We start from the raw sequence: 12,845 nt of genomic DNA on the forward strand, positions 1-12,845 counted from the left end.
TCAAAGTTGTTAGCTCTACCGTCAAACTTATATCACAAAGAATGTTAGGGTTTCAATCTTGCACATGAAGGAAACTTTTGCGCACGAAGCCTTCTTCCATAATCTTGATATAAATATGTTGTGATTAAAAGTGTGGTTCAATTGCAGAAGCTACTTCGTGAAGCAGTATCTGTCTCGTAGAGGCAGCAGCTGAAAGTGAGGATTACTAATCAAAATTTGTTTTTTTTTATCGTAGATCAATACGATAATTTAAAAATATGAACCTTAAAAATAGAAGAATAGTTAGATTTGCATTAGTTTCGGTAACGTTACAGGAAGAACTGGAGGGTAGAATTGATCTACATCGCACCGGCTTGGTAACATTTTTCAGGTTCAATTTTAATATAATAAATATTTTAGTATTAATGTGTATTGTGCGTAAAGGCCACGCCATTTTTAGAAACTCTGGCCATCAAATACATCTTCGTTGTTTCAAATCTCAAGTCCTACAGATCAACAACCATTTCAGGTTTTTTTTTGTTTTTTTTATCTGCTTATTTATTTATTTATTTTTGTTTTAGAGGAAAAATGGTAGAAACCCCAACAGAAAACATATTTTTTAATAATATATATTGCAAAAGAATAACATATTGTAATTTAGTATAGATACCATTAGAATTCTGAAAATGCGATTTGTACTCTACATATCATTATAATACTGAAACAAAATGAGAAACTGAAAAGAAAAGTTTCTTGAATTTGATGGCAAAAAGAGAGTGAAATAAAAGGAATGAAATTAATCAATGTGAGATTTAAAAAAGAAAAGAACAGAGCTATAAAAATATAGTAAGATGGTTGAATGAAGTGGGGTTTGTTTTAAAAAAAAGATTAAATATATTTCAATGGTTAATGTTTTGTTTCGAATCGGAGATTTATTAGATAATTGATGGGTTAATATTTTAAATTCAAAGCTAGTTTTTAAATAATTTGGGTTCTTTCTAGTGTTGAAATTTAATTATAAATTTATGAGATGCGGGGTTTGAATTTTTTTTAAATATTTATAAATTCTGGTACGAAAATCGATTTCTGATATTGTTGGACTATAAAGAAAAAAAAGAGGGTTCAAATTCCATGCATAACCATCATCGCTTGAGCTACTTTGTGAATGTAATCGAGTGCAACCTGTTTGTAGAAATGTCTAGAACAAACTAGTCTTTTGACTGTTTGGAAAGGTGGAAAAGGAATGCTCATATGAGGTTCAACTTTATTCAATCTGTTACATAGGAAGAAAGAATTGAATATAATATTTATTGTGTATGCTTGTTTTTGTCGTAATTTTACTTGAATTGTAGGTGTTGAAATTGTGAATGGAGCTCACTATAACGCAACCTGATGATTGGCATCTTCACCTTCGAGATGGCGACCTACTTAAAGCTGTTGTTCCACACAGGTTGTCTTACTTTAAAAAGCATTGTTCTTTCATGTGTTAATTGCATTGCAAGTGAATTTAAATTTATCTTTATGTACTAATTACCTTATCCGCATATAGTGCAAGTCATTTTGGAAGAGCAATTGTGATGCCGAACTTGAAACCTCCTGTCACCACAACAGCTGCTGCTATGGCTTATCGTGAATCCATCTTGAAAGCACTGCCAGCCAATAGAAAGTTCACTCCACTCATGACTCTTTATTTGACTGATAACACTAGTCCTGATGAGATCAAACTTGCTAGTAAGTCAAGCTTACTATTGTTATAAATTAGGAGATTACAAGTTTTCTGTTTCTATCATTTTTTAATAAAATTTAGATGTGGGTTTGATGCATTTATGTTTCAGGCTATTCGCATTAATTGATATAGCTTCTTGATCTTTTGTTGGCTTTGATGGTGAAAGTTTTTGATGGGCTAGTGCAGCTATCATTGATCCAACAAGTTAGGAGAATCTTGAAATTAAACTCGTTGTATAAATTTCTTTATTTTGGAATACGTAAATGACATACAAATTGATATGTGATCGACCTTTTGGAGTTGATGGTTCGCAATTGCTTAATCTTTGGATATCATAAAATTCAATAGTGGAGAATAGAACTTTTATTATCATTTTGAGGAGGATGCTTAGGCTTATTACTTTGTACCGGGGAGTTGGAAGCTTTCTGATAAAATTATGTACTTCATGATGGTGTTTCATCTATCATCTATTGCATACTTGTGTAATCAAATCTTGAAGTGTTAATGATGGTTTGGATCCTTTGACAGGAAAAAGTGGGGTTGTATTTGCTGTGAAGTTGTACCCTGCAGGTGCTACAACAAATTCTCAAGATGGTGTTACCGATCTATTCGGCAAATGCCTACCAGTGCTTGAGGAGATGGCCAAGCAGAATATGCCTTTGCTGGTAATTTTAATACATAATTTTTTTCTTTGTTCCCTGATGAAGACCTTAGGTACCATTTTAACTAGGTTCCTTAACTGAAGGTGTTTGAATAGCGGTTATGAGTCCACAGTAGACACTAAACTATACTTTGATGAAACTCTCCTCTCAGTCTGAGTTACCTTATGAAGTATTCAAGGCTTAATAATTTTAACGTGTTAATATTTTAGAAAAAAAGACTTGGATCAAAAGTGTCAAAAATGAAAAACTTCCAAATACAGTTGGCAGTTTTAACTCCAATCATAAATGGGTACATTGCTTCATGCAAGCCTGACATGGCTTTGTTTTATTTCACTGTAGTGTTTTACTTCTTTTACTCATTTGGAGAAGATGTCTTTCATATGAATAATTCATGTGTATTTGCTGTTTTATATGTAGGTTCATGGGGAGGTTACAGATCCTAATGTTGACATATTTGATCGTGAGAAGGTCTTCATTGAAACTGTTTTACAACCTTTGATCCAAAGGCTTCCTAGGTTGAAGATTGTAATGGAGCACATAACCACGCTAGATGCTGTAAAGTTTGTTGAATCTTGCAAAGAAGGTATACTAAAATCACTTTCATTCCTTTCTTCCTTTTTGTTTGAAGGAAAATGTCTCTTGATTAAATTTTTAGATCTAGACGTTTGTCTAACTTGATTCTGTATTTCAGGATTTGTGGCAGCGACTGTTACTCCACAGCATCTTGTTCTGAACAGAAATGCTATCTTCCAAGGTGGATTGCAGCCACATAATTACTGCCTTCCAGTACTCAAAAGAGAGACTCATAGTATGTTCCATTCGACCTGTCCTACAGATCTGCAAATTATCTCAATTTCTCATATTTCCATCGTTGACCTTAAAATTTCCTTGTTATATGCATTTTATTTTCTTTGCGAAAATGAACTTCTTTGTTATAAAATTAGACTTCAAAATCAAGACATAGTTATGACATCATAAATTTGCTTATTTTCATTGCAAATGGCGTACACGGTCGTGTCATTGTCTGACTTTCCTATCTAGTTTGACATGGTGTTTTCAGAATGACATAACTGTACAATGTGTTTTGGAGACAGAAAAGCAACTTTGACACGTGAACTAGATACTGAAATAGCATTTTGCTTTTTCCATGTTACAGTATCAAGAGTGAATGCCCAATAAATGATTAGGAGGCAGTTCTAGGCTGAATCATGAATAGAAAATATACTCCCGTGATGCTTTGTTCCACCAACTTGTAAATCTTCAAATGCAGCACTATCTCATTATACTAGTCTGCATTCTCTTAATAGAAACATAATTATTTTATTTCTTATAAGAATAGGTGGAGAAAATCATTGTTTATACATTGTTTATATGTTAAATAATAAAACCAGTATAGTATGAGAATATATGAATTTCTTTTTTATTTTTTAATTCCTTTTTCATGATCTCATGCTCTTGTTTTTTCTCTAGGGCAGGCTATTGTTTCAGCTGTGACTAGTGGAAGTAAAAAATTTTTCCTTGGAACTGATAGTGCTCCTCATGAGAGAAGAAAAAAAGAATGTCCTTGTGGATGCGCTGGTGTTTACAATGCTCCTGTTGCACTGTCACTATGTGCCATGGTCTTTGAAGAGGTAAAGTTTTTCACTGCTTGTTGCTTGCCAAATTTCCTTATGAGATTGACTCTTTTCATTTTAGAGTTTTTATTAGCTCAATTCATATAATTGAGGAAAATTTGATTAGTACCAAGTCCCAGCCCAATCTTTAAAATGTGTGTGTGATCAAATTCATTTCAATCCTTTTCATGAATGCCTTGAGGAGTTTTGATACTTGGTCTTATCTAGATGAGAACTGTATCACACTTCTGGCTACTATAGGTGCTTGCTATACAGAAAATTTATCAGTACCTTGGAAGTGTAGATTGAATAATGATGACAACAGAAAAAATTTATATGTTAAAAAAAAATGAGCTTTGCTCAGACTTGTTACAATTAGTGCCTTGTTTTGAAGCAGATTCATCTATTTATAATATAAAATCATTTGGGCAGACTGCATAAAACTCACAGTCGGCCTTTAGCGTAACATGTAAGTCAAGGTAGACAGTCACAATCTAGCCTACTCTCATTCATGCTTATGTTTAAATTATTTATGTGCCAAGACTGGTCTGCAATTACGTCAATCTGTAGGCTGAGTTCTTTGCTGAACAACATCTTTCAGTACTTTCTATTCTTAATTAGCATATTAAACAAAATTTCTTGTGTTGGGTATTCACAATGCATATTTGGATTGTTTCATTCCACATATTTTTCCACGCTTGCCAATGCCTTCTGTGTTAAAATACATAATCTTATTGTCTGGTTAACCGTTTAGTACTTGCTTTAGATGGGTGCACTTGACAAGCTAGAGGCGTTTACAAGCTTCAATGGGTCAGACTTCTATGGCCTTCCCAGGAACACATCAAAGATCAAACTATGCAGAGCTACATGGGTGGTTCCTGAGGCTTTCTCATTTCCGTTCGGCGATATCATTCCAATGTTTGCTGGTAAAACACTTGAATGGCAGCCATCTTCAATTTAATTGCGCATCACATATTGCAATAATGCACTATGATTTTTTTCGCTCATCTCCTGCCCTATTCTGCAACTCAGAATAAATTTTATTATGAAATCCTTGAATGCATCAGACAGTTAATGAATTTTGATGCACCAGTAAGTTTATAATTCATCATTTAATGCATTCAGGTTAACATTTTTGAGATAAAACCTTTGGTTCAAGAATATTATGCATACCATACTTTAGTCTGAAATAATTTTTGAGTCTTTGGATTCATGCATTTGAATGGTTAAGAGAAAACAACTCCCTTTTTTAATTGTTTCTACACTATTTTATTTAATTTAATTTTTGATGACATTTTATCAAACGCATCGTTTTAACATTTTTGTTATTGTTCTTATTATAAAAATAAAAACAAAAGATTAAATTCTAATTCTAACTCAATTGACCCAACAGTATTTACTATTGAAAACTATTATTACATGGAGGATTTTCAACTAATAGTCTTCTTCATATTTGGCGCATTGAAACTTCCACTTAGCCGTCCAAAGCAAGAACCGCTTAAATAAATATATGTCAAAAGGTTTTTGACATTTTTGTATTATCTCACAAAGTAATTATATAAGTCACAAGATTAACAACCATAAGGTCAAATATTGTTCCTAGTGTGACTTATTTGATAATATCTTAATAAACATGGTGACAAAACAGTAAATCTATTGAAGTCAAATTAAATTAGGTGCAGTTGCATCAAATTGCTTACACAACTCCAGCTCAAGCTTTCATTCTCTTCAAACACAAAAATAAATAAATTAATCTTAATTTGTGGTTTGGTAGGAGAAACTTTGATTCTCTTCTTTTTCTCTCCTTCAAAACATGCCCAAATTATTATTTTTTGCATAGTTTTCAATCTATCTTCTCTCGTTGGGCTATTTCATTGTCAATGCATTTTCTTATAAACGATTTCAAGAATCAAGATTCTCTTTCCATCTAAATTTGGTCTAAGCCAAAGATATACCGCTGAAGGGTCGCTGATTAAAAAGTAAACTCGCATATATTCCCTGTTATTTATTAAAACTTTAGAGGATTTTAAGAGTAATATTATGTGTATATATTTTTGGTATATAATTTACATGCACAAATGATGTGTTATTATGTGATTTAATATTATTTTATTTTTAATTCATAATCGTCTAATTACATAATTATACATTCTTTATATGTCAAAATTATGTACGGGAGATCTTTATATATGCGGCTAAATTTTATCTTCCTGATAAGTTTCATTGAAACACCCATGATTTTAAAAAAGTATCGAATTTCTCCTAATAGAGAGACATTAAGATCCATGAGACATTTGAAACTTAACAATTTTTCAAGGCTGAATGTAATTATCCACTTTAAAATTGCGTACAAGTATAGACACTCATCATATTCATTGATCATGAAATAAAAAATGTAGTTTTACAAAATAATTGAACACATAAAAAGCATTTTCTCGATAAAGCTCTTCTACCTACAACCTTTTGACCCTAAATTGGAATGCGTGTGACTAAATTAAAGTTGTTTAATTTGGAAGTCAAGAGCCACAAACGTGTGGAACTACATCACCTTATACTAAAAACCCTAAAATTGAAAAAAAAAAAAAGTATATGCATTTATAAATGCATGCGTCTGACTTAATCAAATTCCTTGTCAAAGAAGCATGGGATTGCAACGATTTGCTTCTGAAAAACACTTCATAAAGTGTCGGTAATCAATATTAAATTACAATTATCAAATCATGTATATATGTACAACTATACAAGTCAAGGACTCAAAGTATACATGAATAATTTAAGAAGTAATTTTATGTGTATTCATTTTGGATACACAAATAAACTAAAATTCTCTTACTGATAGAAGTTAATAAACAACTCATAAGCTATTGATCATATTTCTTTAAATTAGCATACTGTATATTAGTTTGTTTAACGGAATTTATGCCTAGATCATCTTTCATAGTTATAAATGGAGAGGGACATGAGCCAGATTTGTCAAATGCTCTTTAAGCTCATGAGTGCCTACTCGAGAACAAGACTTGCGCTCACCAATAGTGATAGTTGTCTTTTGACAACTTAGGGTTTATAGCCTATAGATTCTAGATTGGAAAAACTTCCGAACGCAATAATGTTCAAGATGAAAAAGGTCTAGACATTGCATTATTTTTCAATGCACTTTGATAGTCATACTAGATGTATGAAGGTTATCCATTGAGATATGAGTTAAGGACTCTTGTATCATATAATGAAAATACAATCAAATGTGAAACAAACTAAAAAAAATTTAAAAAATCTACTAAATAATATCTCAAAAATTTTTCTTAGCATCAAAGTAAGAGTTACAACCGTTTAAATACAACTTGAATCTTGCCAAATTGGGAATAACTAACTGTCAAAATACATAATTTATCTATTTCATTTGATTTCTCTTAAGTAACAAAGAACATTAACTAAACATCTTTAGATTTATTAATCTTCTTTAGTTGTAGAGTGAAAAAATGAATTTTACAAAGAGAAAATATCATGATATAAGATCAAAAATCTTAGACTAAAACAAATGAAAGGTTATTAAACAAATAAATCAAATACATTACCGTTTTCTTTATCATAAGCCCACCATTTTACTTAAAAAACTTTTAATACTATAGTTTTTATTTTATTTTTTTATGTTATTCAAATTAAAGAGGTGATGCCAATTTGAATGAGATGTAAAAGATAGCCCATGTTTTAAATGGATTAAACAATTTTTTATAGATGCACAATTATGTGACTATAACATGTAGATACTATTTTCAATATTATTGATTGTCATAAGAGTGCTAAAAACACAAGAAAAATCATTAAATTTTGTTATTTAATAGTTTTTATATATGAGAAAATCTAAAATTTAAACAATTTTGAACATCCGTAATAGAAAATGACTAACCGAATGAGATAATAAAAAGACAACCCAGAACATTATTATTAATTGGGCAATGGTTTAGCCATGGGATGTATGTGAACAGAGAGCAAAGCACAAAAGGAGGGAAGTGAAGTGTGTGGAAGAAAATGAAATCCTCCACAAAGAAGAAAAATTGTGAGGGTATAAAGCTCCATGGAGTGCCCAACCACCAACTTTATTATCTTATGTATAAAGAGCCTTTTGACTTGTTTATATAAAATAGTAAAAAGAGTATTGAAAATGGATCGGTGAATGATTTTATCAACTCATTAATTGGCATAAATCTGCCTTTTTAAATGGTGGGTTGTGTCCAAGTTCATTTGACCTGTTTTATGGGTTGAAATTAATGTATCTATCTATGTATGGGCATCAAATCAAAGCCACCATTTGAGGATTCATCAACACATGTCCATTCCCACAAATATGAAACAAACAAAAAAACTTAAACCACTATTCAATTTATCGTTGGCACGCTAGGAATAGGAAATTATTTTTTTTACCATTAATTAATTAATTAATTTTCAATCTCCCATATATGCTAATTTGCATGCTCTAAAGTCTTTAGCTAGTATAGAGTTTAGGTTTTTTTTTTTTTTTTTTTAACTAGATTATGTAATGTTTTCTGAAAATTAAAAAAAAAACACTAGTAATATATTTTATACTCCATCATTAAAATATTATTTTAATAAATTTTTATTTTTTATTTATAAATAAGTGATTTATACTATTTTCAATTACGATATTATAGAAAAGAGTTGACACAAAGAAAATCGACTCCACCATTATTAAAGTGATCACTTTCCATAAGCAATCAAATATTAATCATAGAAAATGGTATCAACTCGACCATTCTCGAACTTGGTTCTTAAAGTCTATGAAAATTTTCACTAATCATATCATCAATTTTTCTTAGCACAATAGGTCATCTTCTCGTCTTGACAATTACATTTTCATCCCTGAGGCTTATCTAAAATATGGAGAAAAAATGAAGGGGTTTGAGAGAGAACACGTGTTCATCTTAAAGTGGCTTGACGAGAATTTTAATGAAGGCCCCGCATTTGTGTTATAATGGGATCCACTTAGGGTTTGTCTCCACTTGGTCTCCTCCCATTGTACTTGTAAATGCAAGCATCACAATCCGTGAACAAACACCATCTATGTGTTTAGGTTGGCATGCACTTCAACGTTGACCTTTCTTGCCGACAAACCAACACTTGTTGCCACGTGTCTTTGAAGAAATATCATTAAAAAAAACAAATAATTTACACATTAATTAAGCTTCACTTTCAGAGAAAATAAAAATCACGATGTCGCCTTTGGAAGGAATTAATAAATTGGGTCTTTTTAAAGCATACATTTATTTGACATTTTAGCTTTTATTCAAAATAATTTAATATATGAAGAGATGAAGACAGTATATATTAAACGCAATTCATATATTCAAATTCGTGGTAATAAAGTCCATAACCTTTTTGACTTGATTAAATAATTGCCATTTTATTCACCCACATCAGCAAACACAAAATAATATTTCTTACTTTTACTAGGTGCAATGCAATCAAGATTCCATCTCCTTCTCTTTATTTATAATTCTATTTAGTAGGCTACATATTCTTATTGATGCAATGCTTTGTGAGATATTTTAATAAAATTTAAGTATGAAAATGATGTATTATTTTGTAATTAGGTAAATTTAAATAAAAGATAAAATAACATTTAATTACGCAATGATATATTATTTATATATCTAAATTATGTATCAAAAGAATATACTATAATATTACTCGTTAATATCCATATTAGATAAGTGGGATAATATAAATAAGAGCATTGATGTACATGTCTAAGTTGTATATTAAGTATCGAATCGAGATTACTTAATGTGGTTTTATTTAATAAGACAATATCCAAAATAACAACACATTATTTAGGATATAAAATTTTTATTACAATTTTTAAAAGGATAATACTATTATGTAGTTTTGGAGAAATTATCTTTAATTTCTCATTATCAACTCTTTATTAAAATTAATATTAAAATTAATTTGGGCTTTTATTGTATTATGTTGAATTAATTAGGCATTAATTCAACATTGGTTTCATAATTAATAATGGAATACCCACAATATGTAAAATAGATTAATTTCAAATATATCTTTTCATTTCAACAAAATACATTAATTACTGATTGAAATGAATTCATACGAAATGTTTCACTTGCTAATATAGAAAGAAGAATTAAAATCTCATTGGCCAATAAATTGAGGACCACTAGTTATGGATATTCAACTTTTCCCCCCTTCTTATTTTTAGGATTTTAAAACGTTTAAATCAAATATTATTTTATCACCCACTTGCTTGAATCCATTAGTACAATATGATGAATCGACCATTAATTCTTTATATGATTGCGTAATTTTTTGCTTGTGGATGTGAGTGTTAGATGCCAGGATTTTAGGGTTCAAAACCATCAAAGTTTTCGATTTTTTATTGAATAAAGACAATAAGAAAATGCAAAGAATCTATCGTATACATATTATGAGATGATAATGCAAAGAAAAGGATAACTCAGAACGTGAAAGCATGCATGTCAACTTAATTTATATATAAAAGAGATCGAGAATCTATATATTTTTAAATATGTTGATAGATTCAGCTCAAATTCAGATTCTTGTTTGGTGATTTCTGTCATATAATTTAGGTTTATATGTGAGTAATACTAACTATTGAATACATCATGATATTTTACTAATTCACTTGGATAAACATGGTACATGAAAAATACGTCACTTTCGTAAAATTACTTAAATTGTTTTATTTCAAAAAAATTGTAAAATTATATATATATATGAACAGAAAGGAAATATGGTTTGCCTTTTTTTTTTTTTTAATCAAACCACTCATTTCATTGTCTTTGTTAATCAAGTGAGTTGTACAATAATAAGATCATATAGGAATCTAAACTCCGGAATAGTTTGATATCCTCAATCTTATAAATCCATTTAAAATCATATTCACATATTGTATGGTGAGGCTCTTTATGCACGTAAATGCACATGTTTACATCCATGCCAACATAAATGTTTTTAGGTTGTTAGAATCATGACGAAAGGATCATTGTGTAACTTAATTGTAAGGACTCTATCAACATATATAATGGTCAATCTAAAAGTGTTTATAGTCTTAATATTATTCTAATCAAAAGTACAAATAATGTAGCAAGGGATATTATCGTGTTGAACGATCCTATTAAAAAACAGTAATATATATTATATGTTGAGATTGTTGGTGTCAACCTAGTATAATACATGAGTTAATATTGACTATATGTTCATCGAACTAACTCATTAAGAGGATTTTACTTAGATGGTAACTTTAGTGTCTATTGAATAAATTCTCTAATGAACAATGTTGTATGTGATCTTTAGATGTGAGATCATTAGAATATTTCATGCACTAATCGATTTAGTTTAACATTAGCTTAATATAAAATTTTTCTGAGGACTATCAATATTGTAGTTATTGACTATGTTGAAAAGTGTAGCAAGACTATAATGGATTAATACATGATTTATTACTTTTCAATATAGGAAAAAGATATCTCATGGCACAAGTTTGATTGTAGCAATGTACTAAAATCTATGGCCATAGTGAGAATAAGTCGATAATTGATCCAATGTTTATTTGGTTATTGTGTGACTAACCAAACACTAATATCAATAATGATATGAGATAGATATTATTTTTATCCCTCAATTTTAATGGGATATTGACTACAGGTTGGTAAAAAGATTTGAATGCATAATAATCATATCATTAAAAGATATAATTAGTCTTCTATTGATTCTCTGTCATTTGGATAACTATTATGTCTTCACTCATAATTTATGAATAAATGGATAGATTAATTATGAATTTATTTATTGACAACATGATAGGAAATTAATGGATTACATACAAAAGGGGGTTGATAGTTATGATAAAAATGTTATAAACTTATTACATATAGGTTGAATTACATCCCAATACTATGATTTTGAGCTTTTTAAATGAGTGACATTGATCCGATAACTTATGATGGATATTTTATTCATTGTTGGACCTAAATTCAATAGATTAATACAAATAACAACAATCCATAATTAAGGGGTTAGAACATAAACATTGGAAGTTTGACTTATATTCAATGGATATTTTATGATGGATAATTGACTATGGTTAAATGTTCAATATAAATTGAACACTTTCCCCTTTATTCATTGATGAGGGGTCCTATCCTCATTCATATGAGAGAATTTTCTCTCCAAATCTTCAATATTGATTCACTCTAATCCTTGACAATCTAGCAATCACCTAGGTCCTTCAACAACCTTGATGATAATACATTTTCATGGATGCCTTCGTGTGGAAGAGAATATGTTCTACTAGGTTGTAAGAAATTGTGAAAGTGTCAAATATGAATTCGATATAAAATCCTACAAGGTGCCTCCCAATGCAAGTTTGATGCAATAAAACTCTATCTATAGTATGTATAAGACTATTGATCTATGGGATGATTTTGTGGTTGATTTAAATATCTATCACAAAACCCTTTCAAACCAAACATTGTTTTTTGACATTAAATCATTTTAAAAAAATAATATTAAATTAAAATTTGAAGGATTCTCATATCTCTTTGATGTATACAACTTTATAAGAATAAACAAATGAATGAAAGGAATATAGTAGGAAAGAGCACGCATGGCATGGACCACCAAGGAAGAAGAAAAGAAGTAAAATAGAAAAAAATGCCGAAAGATGACTCACTATGTCAACTCTATCCAACACAAGATTCTCAATAAACTCATGACCTTAGGACTAAGGAGAATATGCTTTTAATGTCAAAATTAATGCACATGAATAAAATATTAAACACACTCTAACAATTTTTCTTATATTTAAAGAAA

At 29.8% G+C, this 12,845-nt stretch overlaps 1 protein-coding gene across 4 annotated transcripts; it reads left to right on the forward strand.

Annotated features, from left to right (window-relative positions):
- The first annotated feature begins 60 nt into the window (after window positions 1-60).
- Window positions 61-5,059, forward strand: LOC123213931 (dihydroorotase, mitochondrial-like). 4 transcript variants are annotated; one of them, XM_044633564.1, is made up of 8 exons: window positions 61-195; window positions 1,332-1,429; window positions 1,529-1,710; window positions 2,234-2,370; window positions 2,785-2,950; window positions 3,059-3,175; window positions 3,838-3,998; window positions 4,747-5,059. In XM_044633564.1, the coding sequence occupies exons 2-8, from the start codon at window positions 1,347-1,349 to the stop codon at window positions 4,939-4,941; spliced, it is 1,041 nt and encodes a 346-aa protein (XP_044489499.1). In that variant the 5' UTR covers window positions 61-195; window positions 1,332-1,346; the 3' UTR covers window positions 4,942-5,059. The 4 variants fall into 4 exon arrangements, with proteins under 4 accessions (XP_044489499.1, XP_044489500.1, XP_044489497.1 ...); XM_044633565.1 differs by lacking the exon at window positions 61-195 and adding an exon at window positions 240-508 and having other exon boundaries at window positions 4,735-4,868; XM_044633562.1 differs by lacking the exon at window positions 61-195 and adding an exon at window positions 257-508.
- The last annotated feature ends 7,786 nt before the right edge of the window (window positions 5,060-12,845 follow it).

The sequence above is a fragment of the Mangifera indica genome, chromosome 4 (assembly GCF_011075055.1).
Source record: "Mangifera indica cultivar Alphonso chromosome 4, CATAS_Mindica_2.1, whole genome shotgun sequence".
Classification (NCBI taxonomy): domain Eukaryota; kingdom Viridiplantae; phylum Streptophyta; class Magnoliopsida; order Sapindales; family Anacardiaceae; genus Mangifera; species Mangifera indica.

Coding starts and splice junctions, on each gene's coding strand:
- LOC123213931 (XM_044633564.1), top strand. CDS start 1,347: ATGGAGCTCACTATAACGCAACCTGATGATTGGCATCTTCACCTTCGA. Junction 1,711..2,233: donor TGATGAGATCAAACTTGCTA/GTAAGTCAAGCT, acceptor ATCCTTTGACAG/GAAAAAGTGGGGTTGTATTT. Junction 3,176..3,837: donor ACTCAAAAGAGAGACTCATA/GTATGTTCCATT, acceptor TTTTTTCTCTAG/GGCAGGCTATTGTTTCAGCT.